General features: G+C 40.5%; 1 protein-coding gene across 1 annotated transcript in view; it reads left to right on the top strand.

The window, feature by feature from the left end:
• EIF2AK3 (eukaryotic translation initiation factor 2 alpha kinase 3) overlaps nt 1–22,372 on the top strand; it is a 40,151-nt gene that overhangs the window by 6,175 nt on the left and 11,604 nt on the right. Inside the window, exons 3-11 of the mRNA XM_027455765.3 lie at nt 13,097–13,291; nt 15,260–15,390; nt 17,419–17,653; nt 17,848–18,010; nt 19,110–19,247; nt 19,765–19,887; nt 20,038–20,258; nt 20,600–20,712; nt 21,685–21,807. Of these exons, the coding sequence (XP_027311566.3) occupies nt 13,097–13,291; nt 15,260–15,390; nt 17,419–17,653; nt 17,848–18,010; nt 19,110–19,247; nt 19,765–19,887; nt 20,038–20,258; nt 20,600–20,712; nt 21,685–21,807 (1,442 nt within the window). The remainder of the gene's footprint in view (nt 1–13,096; nt 13,292–15,259; nt 15,391–17,418; nt 17,654–17,847; nt 18,011–19,109; nt 19,248–19,764; nt 19,888–20,037; nt 20,259–20,599; nt 20,713–21,684; nt 21,808–22,372) is intronic.

Raw genomic sequence — 22,372 nt, 5'->3', positions numbered from 1 at the left:
TCATTCACTCCTACAACTACGAAAAATAAATACACCAACACTGAGGTAGTGTCTGATGTTGGCAAAGTGCGTGGTCCTTCACTATCAAGGATGGTTGGATTTGATAACCAGTCCTATATCTGATTTCTTCACCATGAACAACAGAGAATGAAAGTTGAAGAAGGGGCATTCAGACTACGAGCATCTTGCTTGTGTTTCCGTGGTCCTGTCTGCTTTGTGACCTCTTCTTTATACAGAAACAGTCTACTGAAAGATTTAGTTTGCTGTGGTAGCAAAAGGTGAGAGCTATTTTGCAATCAGAGATGCTTATTAACATGAACATTGACTTTTGTTCCCTTATTTCTGAGAGAGAATTTTATTTGTGGATGCAACTTCTTGATACTTGTTCAGAAACTTTTTTCATTTTTTTTAAAGAAAAAGCAAGAATTTTAGTGAAACTGTTTTAGAGCAGAATTGAAAGGACTATAAAAATTGTAGAGAGCTCCATAAAGAGGAAAGTATCTGCTAGGAACTGTTCTTCACAAGTATTTTCAATACTAGGAACTTGAAATACTTGTCTGTTACCTGTTGCTCTGAACAGAGGTCAATGAAAACAAAACAGCCATGTATAAAACAAACTCTTGAAATCTATGCAACTACAAACTTAATTTGTCATTACAAATCAAGATGTGATCCCAGATTTTCAAAGTTTTCAAGAATTCAAACATGTATTATCACAGAAGTGTTCTTGCAAATCCAGATTTTTGTGACTGAACAGGTCTGGCCGGGATTATCTTTTTGCAGTGTGATGTGACCTTAGAAACAAAAGGTTGGTGCCTGAACAGCGGAAATTGTCCTTTGTTCATGCAATATATTAAATTCATTAAGGTCTCAAAGTCTGTCTCCAGTTCAGTGTTTCCTTTCTGATTGGGGCATGTGGTATATTTTTACTCTCTTAAAGTAACTATTGAGGCTTTTTCTTCCTCTTCCAACATTTTTGAGGTAGAGGAGTTCTCTGTGCCTGCAACCAAAATATTATATTCTGCATAAAAGAGTATCATTATGTAAGCTGTTAACCTACATCTTGCAAGAAATGGCAGGTGAGAAATTCCTTCTGCGTTACACTTGGAGTCGTGTTGTGTTTCTTCAGGATGAGGGAAGTGTTTGCTGCTATGTCTTAATTCTTTGGATTTTTTTTAATTTTCAACTATTTTGGCTGAGAGTGCAATGAACTCTAATTCCAAGTCTTGGTGCAAAAGCATGAAATCAATTTCCGAATGCCTTTTAAGAAAAGGCATTAGGAATTCAAACTTGAGTGTTTTAATAGAGCTATAGTTACTTCCTCTGCTTAACTGTAAAATGTCAACTTGACTGTCTGAAGCTCATGTGTTAATTAGAAAAGTGAGGTAGTAAAATTTCAAATGTTCCAGCAGCTCTGTCAAACACTTCAGATCTTGAAACTAGTTCTTAAGATGCTGACAAGAGAGATGTTCATCATTTGTTATGTGAACAGATCAATTAGAAGGGGAAGTCTGCTGAACCACTAATTGTTTGGGTAACTGCAATAGTAACATTCTTTCTTTGGCTCTAAGCTCCAGGGTATACAACTGTGGTCAGGGTGCCAGTGCTGAAAACATCTGGGACCACGTTTGTCTTGTGTGTTAAAATTTAAAAACTATTTCCCTGTGTAATTTCAAGATTCATTGCTACTTGCACATAAAGATTGCTCCCCGAAGTTTAGGGTAAAGTCATGGACACTCACCTTTTCCAAAAGTGCACTTCTAACGCAAACAATTGTTTACTCTTTAAATTTAAACTTTGTACTGAATATACTGTCTAATTAGAAGAGAATACATCTGGGAGGATCAGCATGTCAAAATAGAGGGCTGTCTCAAGCAGCAGAACGGGTTTATACACATCGTTGAGACTGCTGTCACTTCCTAACAAGGGTGAAGTGCTCTTTTACCTGCATAGCTTAATACTAAAATGCTCAGTGGGCTTCTTTCTTCCCTATACTACACTATGAAAGACATTTAGGTGTAAGCTTGCCCCTATATTGAAATCACTGGCCAGTAGAGGTGTACATGACCAGTTGGAGGCTGGAGAAAGAAATGAGAGACAGAAAAAAAGCCTCCTGCAAGATGGATAATCTGTAAAGACACTGCTGTGGAAAAGCTGGTAGCTTGTTTTCTTCTGTATGATGAGACAGGAGAAAAACAAGTAGGATACTTGATGGTGGTGATGTGAGAGTAACAGCTTAAAAATACATTCATGGCTGACACTTTTTTTTGTGCACTGTCAGGGATGCTGCAGGGAGTTCAGCCTGGCAGGGTGGCTCAAATCATATATACTGGGTAAAACTGCCTTGGCTCGTAAGTCTCTTGTTACAGACTAATCCCTGAGTAAAAACCTCACTTCCTTATTTGAGAGGTTTAGGACCATGGGACAAAATGAGAAGTCAGGTCCACCAGCCTGATATCTGTAGGAGTCAACAGTGAACGTGCCAGAGTACACTGGAAAAAATGAAATAATTTGGGTTGTATATTGTTGTAAAATTCATCAGCATCCTTATTTTCTAAAAGCTCTTAGCGTACTTAGCATAGCAACTCAAAATAAGTTTTTCTACAGCCTTAGGGATCTGGGAGATCTTATTTTTTTGGACCTAAGTGGCAGTTTCTTGTGGGATAGCCCAGGATTATGATTTTCCTTCAGAGAAACATGGAGATACAGAAAAGTTTTATCCTGAAGTCAGCTGAAAAGTAATTGCACTGTAGGCAAAGAGCATCCATAGATACCTCAAGCCTTTTGTTCTTTTTTTTTTTACCCTTTGGAGAGGACAGGGTGATGCTTAGAGCAGGCAACTGGGGAAGATTTCAAAGTCTCCAAAGCTCTGCTAATTACATAGGCTTTAATTTACAATATGAGTGTTTTGTTTTCTTTATCTGCATCACAAACACTTTAATTTTTTCCATGTTTTGATTCTATGAAAGAAATAAGAATTTCTACAGTGAAGCGTCCAGACATCTGGGAATCCCTTTAAGGCATTATCTGCCTGGACTTCGCTGCGCGTTGGATAAAGCAACTGCTGCACCCAGTTGTGGCTGGAGAAGGGTCAAAAAGTGTCCTGGGTTGCTTTGGGAGCACAGAAAGAAATTGAACAACTCTCATCCTTTGGCCTCTTACATTTCAGGGCAGAAGAAATTGCAAAACCCACACTGCAGCAGGTCAGGGCAAGACAGGAGGTCAACACGCCCTGAGGGGATGTTGAGTTGTGATTTCTGGGTTCTCTTTTATGTGCCCTCCCAGAGGTTAGGGGCGGGGGAATAATTTAACTGTCTCATTGAGAGAGAAATCTTGTGACATCAGCTTCAGGAAAATCACACCCACCACTTAAGGCACCCCTGCAGCAGCATTTTAGCCTGAATAAAACTGAGGTTTTTGTTTGGCCCGTGGTTCTCTACTTTGGTTAGTTTTTCAATTAAGTCATTGCCTGTAAATACCATCCAATGGCAAGCTGAGCTGTGGTTGTTTGCGGCATGGGTGGGGAGTACTTAGGACTGTCAGTCATACTTGTTCGAGTGCTTTCACTTCAAGGGTTATTATAGCAGCTTTTGACTACGGTGCTGAATATTAGGAATTTCTAGCAAACCTGTACAAATCAGTTTTGGCTCTCCCAGCAGTCACTGGTGAGAACAAATGGAGGTGCATCTCAAGCTACACACACACTGAGAAAATGCCTTTCTCTGTACTTACCGGCTCTTTGCTTACAAACAAATGAATCTGCATCACTCACTAGGGTTAATCTGAACTTTAAATGTATTTATGCATCTTAAAACAGCTGGCGTGGGGCACAGCAGCAGAAGCAGTCTGTTCTGCTTAGCACTTGGAAGAGTGCTTGAAGGAGCAAATGCTGGGTGGTGAGGTCTGACTTCTGTATGCACGGAATAAGAAGTTGGTTCTCTGTGCCTTAGCATGTGAAACTACAGCAAAATTTTACTCCAGAAAGCAAAGAAAATTAATGTTTTAAGTTTCTAGTGATGCTGCAAAATTATCTTCGATCCCTGCTGTGTTGTAACCAGTTGCAAATCCCCAAATCTCCACTTAGTTCAAGCGGGCAGAGTATTTAAATCAATGGACTTGGTATTGAGATGACCAATTTGGTGGAAATCTATTTCCTTGCAGGTGAAGCAGCATAATTTTAGTTGTTTGGAACAGTTTATTCGTAGAGTTCCTTGTGTCCTGTAGCTCATCTTTACTTTTGTGAACTGCTGGAACAGATACAAGACCACCAGATGCTCAGAGAGCTGGAGGTATCGTTCCTCTAGAGGAGGGCTGGGGCGTAAGCCAGTTCTCCATCATAGAAGTTCTCTGTAATAGAAATAGAATTAAACTGTACTGAATGAAATACAAGATGCAGGGATTGATAACAACAGTTTTGTTGAAGGTCGGAGGTGATCAATTTAAAAACTGAGAACCCTGTGTGCTGAGATCCTGTGATGGGTTATCAGCTGCCATCTCAATTCCTCTGCAGGGGAAGGAAATGTGATCCCACGCTGCCTGAGGGCAGAGAGAGAGATTAAGAGTCCTAAATGGTCCTGGAAAAGCTCATAATGAATAAGGAGTGAGTGTCCAGAATTGTACTTCAAAGGAAGATAAATTCTAATTGCAATTGAGGCAGAGAAGGCTTATTAGGGCTATCAAGGGGAGAGGAGCCTGTGTTTTACAAGAAGAGAATAGACGCGACTGCTCTTTAACTACACAGATTTATTATGATTACTGATGACTCCAACAGTTTTTTTGTTTCTGCTGCTGGAAACATGTGAGGTGAGCTTGGCAATGAAGAGAATGCTTTGAGAACTTGGCTACCTGTGTATTTCTGAGTATAAATCTCTGCTTTCTGGGTGAGATTAAAAAAAAAAAAATTATAATTATCCTGAAAATACCTTCTTAATAATGCCAGAAGTAGTGATCAGGCTATTATTGGCAAGGCAGTAATTGTTTTAAAGTATCTGGATAGCCAGAAATTGTGCTTTTGTAGAAAACCCAGCTGAACTTTTTAGTGTGAACTGTTAAGTCTGTTGGGAGTGGGACTCGGTGGTGGATTCCTGACCTAAATTGGGGGTTTAATGTGATGCAGCATTGTGTCTTCTGCAGGGTGACAAATCGATCTGTTGCTTAGACAAGTGGCTGTAAGTATTTATCAAAATGCACATTTTCAAAGACAATCATCAGAGTTTAATGACTCGTTCAATTAAAAAAAAATACCAACTTCCTATAACTGCAGCTCGGTGGCTTTCTTGCTGACACTTAATGCAGTTAGTACTGATGAAGCTCTGATAAAGTGCTGACACGTGTCCTCTAACTCATGCTGTAACGATGTCTGGGGGGGGAAAGCTTCCGTTACAGGGCACGTGGGGAGCCAGAATAACAAGTGTGGCTTGTGTGATAGCAGAGTGCTCAGCCCTGAGCATCACCAGCGATGCTCTTCCTCAAACAATGCCAGCAAAGTTTTCTCTGACAGAAGCACCCTGAGCTGATGGTGGTGGCCGACTTTCATCTGTCACGCTGGCAGACGTGGCCAAAATGCATTGGAGCAGAGCTTGGGAACGTCGTTCATCATCAGCCCGCTGTCTGTGGTGTTTGGTTGCCTTGATGGTAGCTGGTAATTTAATTACACATGGTAGGCTGCATGTTTTGTGCTGTCTGCTAAACGGTTCTGCTCTTTACAGAATTGGGAATGGATCATCTCTAGTAATGCCTAGACAAATACCCATTGCAGAGAAGGGATGACTTAGATATGTGGAGCTCGGCTGCCCAAAATACAACACAGCGATTTATTCTGCCCTAAACCCGTTTTGAACTTGCAGCCTCTATCTCTGCCTGTAAAAGAAAGGGCTTCTTTCAAGCACTAAGCATTTTAGACAGTTTAGCAAATCATTCTTCCAGCAGCACAGCTGCTGACATCTCATTTCTAATTTTCATTTGGACTTTACCCTCTATCCACAGGTAACCCTATTAATCTTTCTGTCAGAGTCACTGTGTGTTTTGTGCTTTCTGTCCTCTAACCCCTCTGTGGTCCTTGCATCCTTGAAAAAGGAGACTTTGCATTTGCCATCTTCTCTTATTCTCCTGCATTGGGCTCTTTTCTCATAGGAATTGCTGTGACTCTGAATTTTTCAAGACATGGGGACTTTGTGTCCTTACCAAAAACAAAAAAACACTCTGTTCAGGCAGGTTTAGGGAAAAAATGCACCAGGCCTGGCAAAGGTAGACTTAAATCCTGGATCCCCAAAGTGACGTGGGTTGGTGTTTTTGCCCATTTTCCCCATCTCTTAAGAGAAGTCTCACCTAAGTTTTTTCCTCCTGGTCCTATAGGAGCTTGTGCAGTCCTGAAAGATAGATTTGGGCGGGGGGGGGGGGGCGTGGGGGTGGGGTGTCAAACATCTTGAAACATCCCAGTACTGGAACAACACCAATGTTGACATAGTAGTTAATGAGCTTCTGTACAGTGCCTGTTTCTGTAGCAGTGAGGTTTGGGGTAATTTGCCTTACTGATCTTTTCCCAAATGTTCCCTTATTTTCAGTGACCTCAGTGCTGGGCTCAGTAGTAGCAGCAGCTCCAGCATGCCTTGGAAAGGACTGCTCCTAACTTCCAGAAGACTGCTGAAGTCTTTTTCTTTTGAACAGAACTTGCTACGTTAAAGAGGGGGATGGAATAATGTCAAAATAAAGTCGTTCTTACAGCACCGTGCGTTTTTGATTATTAAGGAGAACAGTTTTTAAAAAGTCTGTTGCCATGGCAGCGAGGCAGGCTGGCATCTCTGTAGTCAAAATCCCAAGTCTTGTTTGACTGTGATTAAAGTAACAGTGGTATTTTAGTTCACTGGCCCTCTTCAGAAGGGGCTGTTTTGATTGCACAGCAAACAGCGTTGGGGAACTGATCCCTTTTGAAGCTGGGGCAGGCTGCTTAACGCACTGCGGTTCCTCTTGTTCCTCTGTTTCACTGCGTGGCTGCTCGAGGGAGGGCAGAGGACAGGGTAGGGCTAATGCTTCTAATGGCAAACTCGAGCCAAACAGGACACCGTGCCCCTTATGCTGGCAAGGAGACTTTCTGTTGTGGTGTGTAGTGCAAAAGGCAACCAGGGTCCTGACCCTTGATCAGATTTTAAGGCCTGCAACGTAGAATTGTGCCAGAGATGCCGACTGCAGTCATTCAGTGAAGTTGTTGGAAGTGTGTTGCAGGTGTTCCTTGGAGGAAACAATAAAAAGGAGTTTTCAAACAGGTTCTCTAGGCACAGGATTACATCACTTCGGCTCTACGCTTGTACCTTGCACTCAACATTCCTGATAAACACAGCCACAAAGTTAAATTCATGACTTGTCCCAGTCTGTTCTAGCCAACGAAAAATGAAGTAGAAACTACCAAGTAGGGGAGTACGGTGGAAGAAGAGGAAAGGTAAAAACTTCTGTATTTCTGTCATATGGATCTTGGCAGGGGCCAGGCTAGAACACTTCAGAAATCCTGTGAATTCCTGTTCCTAGGTAAGTCATCCTGTGTTTCAGAATCTCATGCAGTGACTATTCCTTGGAAGGCCTGGGTACCTTTACACTTTATCACAATCTGGCTGAGATAAAAGCTCATTTCCTTGGCTTCTCTGCCATACCAGCTTGGCCCAAGCTGTACCTTCAGAGAAGGCTGGCCATGTTCTCCCTCCATAAACCGTGAAACAAATACCAGTGCATCAGCAGTTCAAGAGAACCTTTCTCACAGTCCTGATCTTGAAGGTGTTTTCAGCACGTACACTGGCTAACAAACAGGATGCAGGTAGGAACAGGTACGTGGTACGTACTTGATAAACAACTGTCATGCTGAATCAGAAGTGGAGGTATTTACAAAAAGTTTTTCAAGACAAGACACTGATGACAGCCTGTCTGTAGGTATTTCTAGCTTCAGCTTCCTCATTGCCCTTGAATACATCTCAGAAGGTCACTTGACATATGACTGATGTGAATCATGGACTTTTCTTTCAGTCAATTTTCTTCTTCCTTGGCTGGTTAAACAGCACTGTGTGCTCTGGAGAACTCTCTGCTCTTTTACCAATTCTTTAGGCAGTGGCATAGCTTACCTGGGCAGCCTTTGTTTTCCAGAATATCATGCTAGGGTCTTTTTTTCTTCTTAAGGAAGCGTCTGTGGTGTGGACCTTGCAAAAAGTTTGCAGAGAAGTTACGTCCTTAGACTCTAGCTGATCCCTTCATGCTGGTGTGTTTTTGTTTGAATAAGGTTTTCCTGTTGGTAAATACTACGTTGACATCCTTGTAGTGTAATACCCCATGCTTCAGAATTTCTGAAGGTACCTGAAGGGAAAAAATGGGAATTAACCATCCTGAAATCCAAGCTGAGGCAGAGAAATAGCCATTTCCATTGGAAGAAAGTCATAAACCAGTGCAGCTGTGCAGACACCACCTCCCTATACATATACTTGAAAAAAATATATTTATAAATATATATTTATATATTATATTTTTATTTATATGTATATATATGTATTTTTAAATACATATTTTTTCAATATATAAAAACATATATTCAATATATAAGTGTATTGAAAAAAGGCAGACAATAAATCAGTTCAGACACGTGAACTAGTAGCCTTACAGTGTGTGTGTGTGACCTGAAAAACCTCTAAAAGTTTATGGGAGGGCTATCTCTATGCTGCTATGATTTATTTTTTTTAATGTGGAACAAAGTGATTACGTTCTCCTTCCCTGATTCGTTTGTGCAAACTCCTGTTTCCACCCTTTACAGCAAAGCTGCTATAATTGGCTCCTAATGTTGCCTAGACAAATTTTAGAGGGGCTTAGAGACAGTTCTCACTGGGAAGTAGCTCTCAGAGCATACCCAATGTGGGCTTTGATCTTGTTTGTGATTACATCTACAATAAGATTACTGTAACAGACAAAAAAAAGGCACCCTTATCACATAAGATCATATAGGTTAGTCTGAGCTAATTAGTAACTGGAATAAAGCTCTTACAGGAGTGATATCTCATGATAAGAGTAAGTTTTGAAAACCACAAGCTGAAGGGTTAGAAAAACAAAGACTTAACGCTTCCTATTCTAAGGGAAGGATTTGATCTCTGCTTAGTTATTTCTTGGAGTTACTGGAAAGTCCAGCACAGCTGAAAACAATATTAACTGTTATGGCATCATTTTTTTCAGCTCTCTGTAGGTGAGCGTGCTTGGTATTTTGTATGGTAAGGATCGTTAGGTATGGGAAATGAATGTTATGCTTGCTGTTAAGCAGCTCGGGGAAGCTTTTTGATCTCTGTTTACACGATGCTTTTTTTTTTTCCCCCTACAACAAATCAGCAGCTTTCCTCCTGCATCGAAGCAACCTGTCGTGGAAGCTCTCGTGCGCTGCCCTCCTTTCCAGCAAAGAGTCTAGACAGCAAATTCCCTGGTAGCGTATGCCATTTCGGATCGTTCCGCCTTTTGGCTTTTTTGTCAAGGCTTTTTAGAAACTGCATTACCTCACCCGTCGGCCTGGAGATTGAGCAGCCAGCGCCGCTGATAGGCCTGCAGCACCCTGCGCCGAGCCAATGGAGAACTTCAGCTTCAAACTCTTTAATGAGCAAAAAAGAGCAGCGTCTCGTTTAGGGCTCGCTAGTTAATGTAGGGCTTTTTTTTTTTTTTTTTAATCTAAGTGTTACTTCTGAAAGACAAGCCACTTAACAATTATGTGCCATATTGCTGACCGGTGAAGCTGAACAAATAGCTATTTACATTGACAGATCAGAGGAATGTGTAAGTGCATCGTGGTAACCTACATTTTCTGTGCCAAGAGATTTGCAGCTGACTGCCTGGGTGACTCACTCCTCGGATTAGCAGATGAGGTAATGCTGTAGAGATACGGGGTGATGTCATTCCTCTACCTGAGCTGCATGCCGATGCTGCTGGCTGCTACTTTCAAGGAAAGTCCCTTTGCTGCTTCTCAGGTGCTGGATTTGCTAAGAATTGATATTGTTGCTGTGCTTTAAAGCCTCTGCGCTGATAACCACACTTGTGAAAGGCAGTGGCGTGTCCACAAATGCCTTTTTGTTGTGTGTACACCTGAGGTAGGCACATGTGCACACTTGCCTCATTCTTCAGCTACAATAGAGCTATTTTAGTTAGAGAGGAGCTCTGTGGCAATTAGGTACAGTCCCCTGCCAGAGCCATGTCCTGCAATCCCATTTATGAATATCTTCATCTAGGAAGAATTATTCAGTTTTGCCTCTGTTCCTCCATTTGATGTGAAATACCCCACTTGTGATGGTTACTAACTGAAATGTCTAGCTTACATTTACCTGTTTTCATTTGAACCCCATCCATTCTTCCTCCAGCGTTGTCCTTCAGCACTACAGCTCTTCCCACTCCCTGCACTTGCTTTCCTGATGTGTCCACCCACAGCAGTTGTGTCTTTTCTCAGCCTTTCCTTCCCAATGTCACGCAGGACGTGCTGCTCCCAAGGTTGGGAGCAGGGGCAGGTGATCAGCAGAGCTCACCGGAGCCGTCTCGTCTGTCACTTGCAGCTGATGGGGACGGAGGCTGTATCAGATGAGCTGTTAGTGCCCTACTCCTGGGAAATTCTTGAAGATGAGCAAGGCATCACCCTGATTGACTCACATCTTGGGAGCGTACTTCCATGGGGGGAATTTGGGTTTTGTATTCCCAGAAAGGGCTGACGTTTTGCCATTTTCTGGAAATTTTCCCTAAGATTTGCTGGTCAGGCCTTGGAGACAGAGCTTTGGGATGAGGAGCCTGCACAAATGCATGGCAATGAGTGTGGTGCTCAAAAAGTGCTCAGCCCTTGCTGTTGTGGCTTTCAGGAAGCTTATCTAAAAGCTGGGACCCACAAGTAGCTATCTGGCTACCAGCAGCACCACGTAGTTTGCCCAGGCTGTATGAATTCAGCTGGCTGGTAGCCCAGCAGAACTTCTTCTGGATCCTCCTGGGAAGCTGGGTTTAGGTCCTTGCCGAACCATGCACAGGAAGAAGCCATATGGAGGATTTATTAATGTAATCTGCACAGGCTCTAAGTTTTGGTTTGTAACTATTATGCATTTCTGAAAGAATATATTACGAAAAAACACTTTATCATATTGCTCTGCTGTGTTGAATGTTTTAGCAAAATTCTCCAGCTTGGTCAAAGCTGCAAGTTTGGCGCCGACTTCTTCTGTTGTTGAACTGTTTTCCATGATCTGTATGTCTTTGTTCTGAAGATCACAAGGCTGCTCTTGAATGTGAACGTTTATGTAAACCTTGTTTGCTTTATTTTTCCACTAATCATGTGATTTCTACGAATGACCCTGTGCACAAATGTTTGCTTTTGTTTTATTTCTGGAAGTGTGTGTATAGAGCCATGTGTATGTAGGTGTATATCCCCTCCACCCCCATATGGGAGGCTGTGAGAGCTGTGATGCACAAGAAATGCTGCATTACAGTGTCTCTTCCAACATGTTTTGGCCTCTTTTGTTGTAAGGTAAATATCTGGGAAGGAAAGAAAACACTTCATTTAGCTTTGCAAAGAACTTCGTGGCTACTTAAGGGCTTGCTTTTATTATCTCTTCAGTTACACGTTGTGATCCTGAGAATAATTTGTAACTGTCAGTTGTCATGAGGCTTTCCAAAACCAGAAAGTACTGGTCTTGGATCCTTAGGGACCCTGGATACAGTCACCAGCATTATCAGGTAATTCACCTGAAGTTTCTCTCTGAATCACATGTACCAAACAGTGTAAGAGAGATTAGTCATGACATGCACACACTTACAAGACCTGACTTTCTCACCCTGTTTATGTGAATCTCAACTTTGGTAATCCTGTTTGCTTTTCTGTGACCCAGTGCAAATAGCAAGTCTCATCCTAGAGACTTTAATCACGCAGAAGTTGTGGTTTCAGATCTTCACTTAAGAAGAAACCTTCTGGATCTATTTGTATGGCTGTGCACTACAAATCTGTGCCTTGCAGTTTGGCAGGAATATGTTTTTTTTGAAGTGACTAACACATATTTACTAGAACTAGAATTTAAATCCAGATCCCTTACACATTACAACATAATTACATTAAATTATAAGGTACTGCCTGAATGGGCAGAGGGTCTAAAAAACCGTTAACATCTTCCATGTTAATCCATATCCTCAAAAGCCAAGATCATATGGATTATAGTTTCTTACTGTACATGATGGACACAGCCACCGTGGCTCCACGGTATTAGTTATGGTCTGTGATGCTGATAATGAGTTCCTTAATAAGTCCCTTAGTACTCATTGACAATGACTCATCCTTCCGAGTGAGGATCTCCTTGAAAAATCTGTGTAATGGATGAAACTGGATCCTGGTGAAAAAATCTTGACCTATTGTGCCTTTTAAGGAAAAGCCAGAGAGTATTAAAGGAAATGTATATAAACAAAATTAAAAAAAAATCTGGGGAGGAGAAGTTTGATTGAACCGTCTGAAAAGGCAAAAATGAAACGTGAGCTCTGATGTCAGTCATAATTGCTCTGCCTGCTTTAAAGGAGGATGGATATTCTGGTGTAGTCATTAACTGCAAAAGAGTACGCACACAGTGTCAGCTCTTATTTTACAACAAAATTCAGTCTTCTGACTTGGAGTGAACGGTTGATTGTGTGTTTAGAAGTAGATCAGCTGTGGTGAGGGGTGGAAAAAGGTGGAACTTCACCTAAAATGCCACTGTCTTGAAACTTAGCACCATCACAAATAACATGCAGTACTTGCTTCCCAACTAGTGACTGTTCAGTCTCTTCAGGAATGTTTCTCCTTTTACATTTGCTGCAGTTTGGATTACCATAGAGACACAGAATGTTTGGGTTGGAAGGGACCTTAAAGCCCATCCAATTCCAGCCCCCTGCCATGGGCAGGGACACCTCCCAGCAGCCCAGGCTGCCCAAAGCCCCATCCAGCCTGGCCTTGAACAAGAATACACAACTGTAAAGGAAGATGCTGGAATATAAAGCACTGTACTGGCTCATACAATGCTTCATTTTGTATTTGCCGTCTGTATATATTTCACTAAAAATGCGTTCAGATGCTACCTAATGTTCTCTTGAATTCTTGTAGGTATTTGGGAATAAGATGATAATTCCTTCCTTGGATGGGGACCTTTTCCAGTGGGATCGGGATCGAGAGAGCATGGAGGCAGTTCCTTTCACAGTGGAATCTCTTCTTGAGTCTTCCTACAAGCTGGGCGAGGATGTTGTCTTAGTTGGGGGAAAGTCCTTAACAAGCTATGGGCTGAGCTCATACACGGGGAAGGTAAGAGCCTGAAAAGTTGCCTTGTCATTGTTTCTAGCACTGTGTTGCCAAAAGGCTGCTCTTAAGATTTAAACTTCACTATGGCTCTAGTGTAAAACTGCACAGCACAAAAAAGTAGAAGCTGAATTTCTTGGGAAACAAACGCAGCAGGCTGGAGTGGTGGTGATATGGCTGAGAGCATCACTGCAGTGTCCTCTTGTCTCCTCTTGAGCTTCTGCCCTGTCCCTTCTGCTTTAACACTTGCCCCTGGCTGGGCCGATGCAACTAACAGCTAACCCAGCACAAAACTAACCCAATCAAAAGTGAATGCTTTTCTGTTAGGTTAGCAAATTTAGTCAGCTCAGCCAGGGGTTGGGAGAGTGCCAGAATCAGCACAAAGGAATAGGGGGGTTGTGACTAGAGGTGAGTGAGGGGAAAAAGAAAGAAATGACCCTTTGCTGTTGAAATGGAAGACTTCAGCTTAATTTTATATATTTATCTAGCTCTGCCTGAAGTAGACTTTGCAGTTCAGCTTACTGAATATCAAAGAGTTTTAGATGATGCATGTTTTTTTAACACTTCTAGATTTTAATCTTTTCACAACTAATGGGGTATCTGGTTGAAAACAAGAAAACATTCAACATACATAAGCACTTGAGGTTTGTAGTTGTTGCCAGTAAGTGTGCTCCCTCTTAGAAGTTCCCCTTAACTTCTGCATATGAGTTTAAAATTTAATTTGAAAACTACTTGCTATCTGACTGGTATTTTCTTCTGAAATCCACTGGTTAATAGTTGTATATTTTTAAAAGCTAAAAGCACAGGAATTCGTTACATCTGAGTTCTGGACTTTGACCTTCTTTTCTTCTTCCTTTTATGTCAAATATTATTAAAATGCTCGTAGACACTGTGCAGTGAAGAACAGACATTTGCTAAATCAGAAAAAGTGCATCTTTAAAATGGGTAAAAAGAAAAATGATGTTTTTTAAACTTTAAACTTCCAGTGTTTGCTTTCAACAAAATCAGTTTGTGCATTTTGATCAGATGTTGTCATATAGAAGACTTTTATTGCGTTGTGTACAGTGATCACTAGTGATAAAGAGTCTAGATCCAAAGCAAGAGTTTATGAAATTATTTTGATTTTCACACTGATAGCAAAGGCACTGTACCAACAGACTGCTCTTCCCCACACTGTTCAGGAAGTGGAAATTTCGGTTTTTGCTTTGATTCCAGGCTCATGCTTACAGTAGCAGAGGTGCTGCATGCAGGAAATAGTGCCTTGTTGAGAGTTTGGGCAGTCTGTCTTTGTCAATTTGGCATCAGTTCAGATTTCCTGAAAGCGTGTCCAGCTTTTTTCAATACACAAATGCCAATAAAATCCAAACTGTTAGAGATCAGGACTATTGCAAGGTCTGTGTGACTGTGAATTAATGAGGTTTTTTTCCTCATTTTATTAGCTGAAAGATAAAGTGGGATGGTTCTGCTGTATTGTATATAAATCAATAGTTCTTCATTTGAAGTTTATAATAGAGTTATGCTGAGGCAGATACGGAATGAAAACAGAATTATGCCAGGAGCCTACTTGTAGAAAACTTGGAGAAATTATCTATGTCCATAGACACAGTGAAAAAAGAGTTGCATTTTCTGTCACAAGTAGAACACACAAAGAATAGTCAAATAAATATATAATTGTAAGTTATAATATATAATATATATATATTTGAAGATACCCAGGCTGACTAAAGATGGTCCAAACTGTAATCTTCAAAAAGTTCTAGGAATTCTGTAGTTTTGAAGAACACTTATCTGTTAAATCAGACTCCTTGACATCCATCAGTCAGGTCAAGCATCTCAAACCGGAGCTCCAAATCCCCCTGTGAGCTGAAAGCATTTCAAAGGAATTGTTAGCTTTGAACATTCCTGTTTGTTACTTTTTTTATTGAAGTTCTACAGATTTCCAAGTATGTTTGAGTCTCTTGCCTTGTCCCTTAGGTGAAGTACATCTGCTCAACTATGGGCTGTCGCCAGTGGGATGACGATGAAGCAGACCAGGAAGACACACTCCTCTTACGCCGAACCCAGAAAACAGTCCGTGCTGTTGGACCGCGCAGTGGCAATGAGAAGTAAGTGTGGTCATTGCTCAGAAACAGTCTGACAGAGATAAGGTCATAATCCTTAAAGCATTACATATAAAAAACTTGGTTTTACTCATTAGAATAGGATTTGCGTAAGGGAGTTTGGACTGTTAACCGAAGGAATGCAGCAGGCTTACTTAGCACCTAACCCCTTTGCTCCTCAATGCTTTTGAAAAATCTCTTTATCTTCAGTGTTATGGATCATTAGGAAAAAATATTTGCATGCATTTATTCCCCCTAAATCAAATGAAAGCGACTTTATTGTCCTTGTGTACCTCAAAAGAGTCTCAGTGTTCTACTATGCACAGTAAATGTCACTTTGGTTTGTTCAAACTGCTGACTGGTACAGCAGGAGATAGTTTACAAGCCTTCTGCAACTTACTGATTCACTTCAGTTCTTTACCTACTCATGGTAACTCTTGCTTTTTTATTATATTTAATGTATTCAGGTTTCTTTTTAAGGTGATTAAAAAAGAGACTAAAGACATTTTAAAAAGCCTTATTTTTTAAGTCTCCTTTAATTTTGTAACATAGGTGTTCTGTTCTTTGCAAGCTGTAAGAAGTGGTTCAGTCTCTGTCTTCCCTAATGCTGTCACACAAGTTTTTATACGTTAATATTTTTATAAAAATAGACAAATTGGACAAAAAGGCAACAAAACCCAACAACAAAAATCCCACCTTCCTTAAGTACAGGTTTAAAAGGCTGGTTACTATACATAGATAAAATAACTGCCCAACCGTTCAGAGGAGCACTAGTCATTCTCTGTTCACCTGCTCCCTCTTCTGTTTGCAGCAGGATTTGACACGTTGTGTCTGTAGTCTCAGATAAGCTAATTAGAACTCGAGTAGATTAGCAGATGAGAAGTCTTAACAGAGAGATCTTAGATTCTGTGATTCTTGGGGGCTGATGATGGTGGGGAGAGGTATGTCACAAAAACATGCTTTTCTTTCCTACACGTCTCTTGAAAACATACCGTGATACTTTGTGTATCTGAATTCTTCTTCATTGTCAGAAATAGAGATGCTTTCCTGGTGAACAGTACTGCTGTGGAGTTTATAAGATAGCTCTATTTTCAATCCAAGGAAAGAAAAGCTTTTAATAAACAAAGTTCAACTTATTATATAAAATATGCTTGTCTTTTACCATAGTGGTGTGATTTTTTTTTTAAGGAGACATTTTGACTCCTGGTTGGTCTTAGGAAACTTCGGTCAGCCAAGCGTATTGTTAAGAAGTATATTCCCCGTTGTTGCTGTTCAAGACACAAATTTACTGCTGCTTCCCCTCTGTATCTTTCTACAGCATTGGGCTGTATGGTGGAAATAAGAATTCATTATTTTCTTTTTGAGAATAATTCAGTTTATGCCCTGATTTGTTGGCTTGTAAAAGTTAAAGAGCCTTTGGCTATGCAAGACAACTCTGTGTTCCTTATACAGTCGTACTTGTTTGAGAGTATGTTAACCTGGGACACGAGCAATGCTGGTTTCATTGAAGTGCCTGTCAAAGAAATCCTCTGTTAAGTCTTGTGTGTGGGATTAAAAGAAAACAACAACAAAAAAGTATCATCCTTCCACCAGCTCAAAAGCCATACATCTCAAAACATGCTTTATTAATGAAGCGTGTCTTTTGGAGAATGCTGCTTCCTAAATGCTTGTTGCTTTCATTAGCTATGTAACATTTTCTTACCTAAACAGACCTAGCTGTATTCCTCCATGGTTTTTTTAATTGCCCTCTCCATCTGCTAAACCTTTAATGCCATTGCCCCTACTTTCCCAGCTGCTTTCTCAACTCTACATCATGTTGGCAAACAAGATTTCTCCGGTTTGTATTCTGGATATAGTTAGAGGATTAGTGCTTCCTCTCCTGGTAAACCTGTGCTCATCTGGTAATCTGAGGATTTACTATGAAAATGTGGGACAAATTTATGTAATTCAGCATAAGAATCTTCCAACTGGAGGGGTTTGGGACTGACTTGGAGTATGCAATCAGTTTCTATGACGTTTTTTTCTTTCTTTTAGGTGGAATTTCAGTGTTGGCCACTTTGAGCTGCACTACGTCCCAGATATAGAAAACAGAGCAGGATACATTGAGAGCAATTTTAAATTACATCTGAACAAAGAAGAAACAAAAATAATTTCAGATGTGGATGAGCAGGAGGCTATGATGAAAGATACAGTGATAAAAGTCTCAGTAGCTGACTGGAAGGTTATGGCTTTTAACAAACGAGGAGGACATCTGGAATGGGAATACCAGGTAGGGGAAAAGACATGGTTTTAAATGTTAACACGTAGACACTTTACAGCATCATATATGATGTCTTTCATCTTGAGTTTCGGCTCTTTGAGCTGTTACATCTCTTACAAAAACTAAACCAAGGAATTTAAGCACACTGTTATAACATCTAGTTAATATAACAGTAATTTTCCAGTTACCTCTCTCTTCTTCAGTTTTGCACTCCAATCGCTTCTGCGTGGCTGGTTAAAGATGGCAAGGTAATTCCAATCAGTCTGTTTGATGACACAAGTTACACCACGAACAATGAAGTGCTAGAAGATGAAGAGGACCTTGTGGAAGCTGCAAGAGGGGCCACAGAATCCAGTGTCTATTTGGGTGAGGCACAATTCTGAGCACTTGGTTGTAAACATTATCCTTTTCTTTGAGCTTTCGGTAAAGCAGATCTTTCCGTGCTGGTAGAGCACCCTCAAGATGAGCTATAACATGTACAGTCTGATACTTCATATAATGTAGACTGTTTGTAAAGCCCTAAAATAGAGGTTTTACTAATGTATATATCCCAGAAAAACAACTCTCCTTGATTAAAAAAACATTAAAAGATAGATCTCTGTTCTCATCCCTTCCTAACCTGCTCTGGTCACCTTTACTTTTGTCACTTCAAGTCAGATTTCTGTGTACCCATCGTAGAAATTCTGTCAGTTACAGAAAGTAATGTTTACCTTCTGTAGAAGATAATGTGTACCAGAAGGTATGGCATAGCTTTGGCTCTGGTAAAATCCATTTCTATGACTGTTTGGCCTCAAGTGGTAGCTAAATAATGTTTTGGTTTTGAAAACAAAAAATGAAAAACAGAGGGCCCTTTGGCCCTCTATTTTGTCACATTCATTTCTTCCTCTGCAGTGATTACAGGAACTTACTATGAAGAAATTTCAGTAAAGTTTTCCTGTGACTGAGTTTTCATCCAGCTGTCAGTATTCATATGATGTGAATTCTGACAACTAGGAATAGTGTCCCCAGGTCCTTCCTCTCAGCTGTCTGTCTCTGGGAGGCAGATGTGCTTTGTTTTTTTCTAAGCCCTTAGCATTTCTCTGTAAGTCTTTACACCTTTCCTGTTAGTGATTACACAGATTTTTTTCTAGCCTTCCTGTTAACAGCTGTTGAAGAGTTCTGTGTACCAGCATGCAAGTGTAAGACGTTTGAAGGAAGCCTTACTTAAGCAAAGCCCAAGGTGCTTTATAACTCTTCACAAATTGTGATATTTTTTTGAAGCCCCAGCTACCCAGGTGTTCTAGTCTCTTGCGTTTCCAGAGGAAAAAAGAGCATGTACTACTTGAATTCAATCAGAGTCAGTATCTCAGATTCTCAGAATATAAAGTATTTTCCAAAATATTTTCAGCTGTACATCTTACCTGGATGATTTTACGCTGGGGATGAAGAAAGCTAAGTCTAATATGCTCTCTGATCTGTTACACAGGTATGTACAGAGGCCAGCTGTATCTTCAGTCATCAGTCAGAATTTCTGAAAAATTCCCAACTAACCCGAAGGCTCTGGGATCCAGGCATGATAATGCAATTATTCCCCTTCCCAAAATTAAATGGAAACCTTTAATCCGTAAGTAACAATCCAGAGTTTCTTATATTGTCTTAGCTCTGAAAAGACAGAGCATCTTTCTGATTTCCATTGTGTGTCAAACTAGTGTAATAGTTCCCAAACTAGTTTACAGCTAGAAACACCTTTGTGCTCTTAGTTATTTATTCTTTTTAATTAGATGTTTAAATTGTAAATGACTTTTACTTTTTACCTTTTACTTCTGAATTTCATTGGGTCATTTTAAATGATGAAATGTTGGTCTTCTAAACCATTTTTTTCTATTAAAAGAGGAAGCTTGTTATTTTAGTGACGTGAATGAGTTAATTGGCTTGTCAAAAATAGTATTTTGGCTGGCAAATGGTGTTAAGTAATGGTTACCTTTTAACGATTACCTTGTGAATGTTTGTGTTAGTTTTTGTTGTTACCTACTGGTCCAACAATCTGATATTTTCTAAGATAATTGGAGTTCTCATGAAATTCATCTATAAGTAGACTGATTTATAATAGTTCAGCTCAAAGTTGTCTCTTCTGTGCTTAGATTCTCCATCCAGGACTCCGGTGTTGGTGGGGTCTGACGAATTTGACAAGTGTCTGAGCAATGACAAGTATTCTCACGAAGAATACAGCAATGGAGCACTTTCGGTTCTACAGTATCCATACGGTAGGTGGAATTTTAAGTTTTGAAGTGTTTCAAAACAAAACGTGTGAACAAAACCACCTGGTGTCTGTTGAACAAACCTATTAAAGAGAAGACAGTTCCATTTATTTGTAGGCAACTGCAAAGCATGCCCTCCTTGTCTTTTATACACAGATAATGGATATTACTTACCCTACTACAAAAGAGAAAGAGGTAAACGGAGCACCCAGATCACCGTCAGATTTTTTGATGATATGAATTACAAGAACATTCGCAAAAAAGATCCTGTTCTTCTACTTCACTGGTGGAAGGAAATTGTTGGCACCATCATATTTTGCATTGTGGCCACAACTTTCATTGTACGCAAACTCTTCCATCCCCAGCCTCACAGCAGAGTAAGTATTATTTTTTTGCTGAATCCTAAATACAGAAAGTAATATTCTATCTGTTTCTTTTGGTTTTGAGTCTGCACTGAGTGGTGTTAATAAGTTAATAACTTACAAGATAACATAGCCTAAATGTGTTATTTAATCTATCTGTGAAGGCTGTCAGCTGTAGCGTGCAATTTACTTAACTGCTTCAGCAAACAAATTGCTTCAGCCATATCTGCTGTCTTCAGAGATGTTCACACTGGAATTATTTAATGCTATATCTAAGGGTACAACCTGGTCTCAAGTACTAGGACTTGAACTGGTTTTTTTTTGTTGTTTGATCTTCTTTTGGTCACCCATGTTAGCTGCGGAAAGAATCTGAAACACAGTGCCAGACTGATAGTAAATACGAGCCTGCTTGCGGAGATGTTAAGGACACCAGCTGGAGTGATGTCAAGAACTCTGGATATGTATCCAGGTGAGCTCAGCTCAATATGACATTTACAGAGTTTTTAATCAGTATGACATTTGATACTGTCTGGAGAAAAGAGTTCACTAGCTCTTACCTGTCCTAGTCCACAGACCCCTCGGGATAATCTGAAAGAATTCTGACACCCACATCAGTGGGAGACTGCTCTTTTGATTAGTCTAAGCAACCCCCAAGAGCCTGTGTGGAACCTCTGCTTGGGAGTGTTGATCATCTATTTACTGCAGATCTGTGAAATGGAGGATTGGATTTTAAGGTTCTTAACCTGTGTTCACTCCCTCTGATTCTGTGCTTGTGGAGTAAAATAGAGTTAAGGGAATTGTGAATGGAAACATGTTTTATATACTCTACAGAATAAGCAGAGTTTATTTGGAACAAACCTTTGTTGTTATTATGAAGTAGTTAAGACTGAAGATTCCACTGGTATTTTGGAAAAAATGTGAATGTGTGCATTTGTAGCCCACTGAAAATAGGAACTGGAATATTTAAGATGAGGAGGAATAAGAAAGGTGAGATTTAAGAACTGTTTCAGAAGAGGTGCTTGGAAGGACTAGTAGCAAAATACTTAATAGGGGTTGAAGGCAAATCACGATTTAGAAAATACTTGGCTATCACTGCCTAAATGGGCATAGGAACTTAGGCTAAATATCCATGATCCAGTATACAGTGAACCTGATACTCTGAAACTTCTTCAGTTTGTCATGTGCATGTGTAAGGGGTCTTGCCAAAGATAATCAGCACCTGTCTGTTTCATAAGTAGGTAACCATCTGATTGCCTCAGCGGATGGGTAAACAGAGGGGAAAAAAGGGGGGAAATACCTGAATTCATTCAGCCTGTATTGCCTGCACCAAAGTTATTTACACTTTCACAAAAGATTTTTTTTTTACCTATCCTTGCTAATGCATTTTTCTCCTTTATCCTCCATCCATTCTTCTCTGCGTTTCTCACACCTTTCCTCCCAGATACCTGACAGATTTTGAGCCAATTCAGTGTCTGGGTCGCGGAGGCTTTGGAGTTGTTTTTGAAGCCAGAAATAAAGTGGATGACTGCAACTATGCTATCAAGAGGATCCGTTTACCTAACAGGTACTGAATGAGTATGAGATACAGCGAAAGTCGTGAATGGTGGGATCCTGTGCTGAGCCACCTGCTCCTGAACTGATTTCCCAGATACAGCATCATAATGAATGAAATGACATACTTTTTTAATGGGGGGCTGACTTAATTTTGGCATCGAGAATTTGGCATGTGTACTCACAGCAGAAGGGTGACCTGCTTGGCTAAACTAGTAACACAGCAGGGCCCTTGTGAGGGTGCTGCAGCTACATGGAAGCTCCTTTAATTTCCTTGATGAATTGAGCCTTTGATAACAGCACTAGTTACTTGTAGCACTGTTAATTTGCTTTTCTCCTTCCTTTCCTTACCTTTCCTACTCCACCCTTTCTTTCTCCCTCTCTGGCCTTTTTGACTCCATTTGTCCATTTGTTTCGTTTTCTGGTCCCACAACCCCTACCTTTTCTTTCAGTCATAGGTGGTCAAGCCTTGCTGCTGAATTACCCTACACAGAACTTGCAGCACTTCCTTTTAGTGGGAGATGGGAGACACTGCTGCTGGAAATCTCAAGTTAGAACAGCAACAGGCAGGCCAGTAG

Source organism: Anas platyrhynchos, chromosome 4 (genome assembly GCF_047663525.1).
Source record: "Anas platyrhynchos isolate ZD024472 breed Pekin duck chromosome 4, IASCAAS_PekinDuck_T2T, whole genome shotgun sequence".
Taxonomy (NCBI): domain Eukaryota; kingdom Metazoa; phylum Chordata; class Aves; order Anseriformes; family Anatidae; genus Anas; species Anas platyrhynchos.
This window is presented reverse-complemented; position numbering and strand designations above follow the sequence as displayed.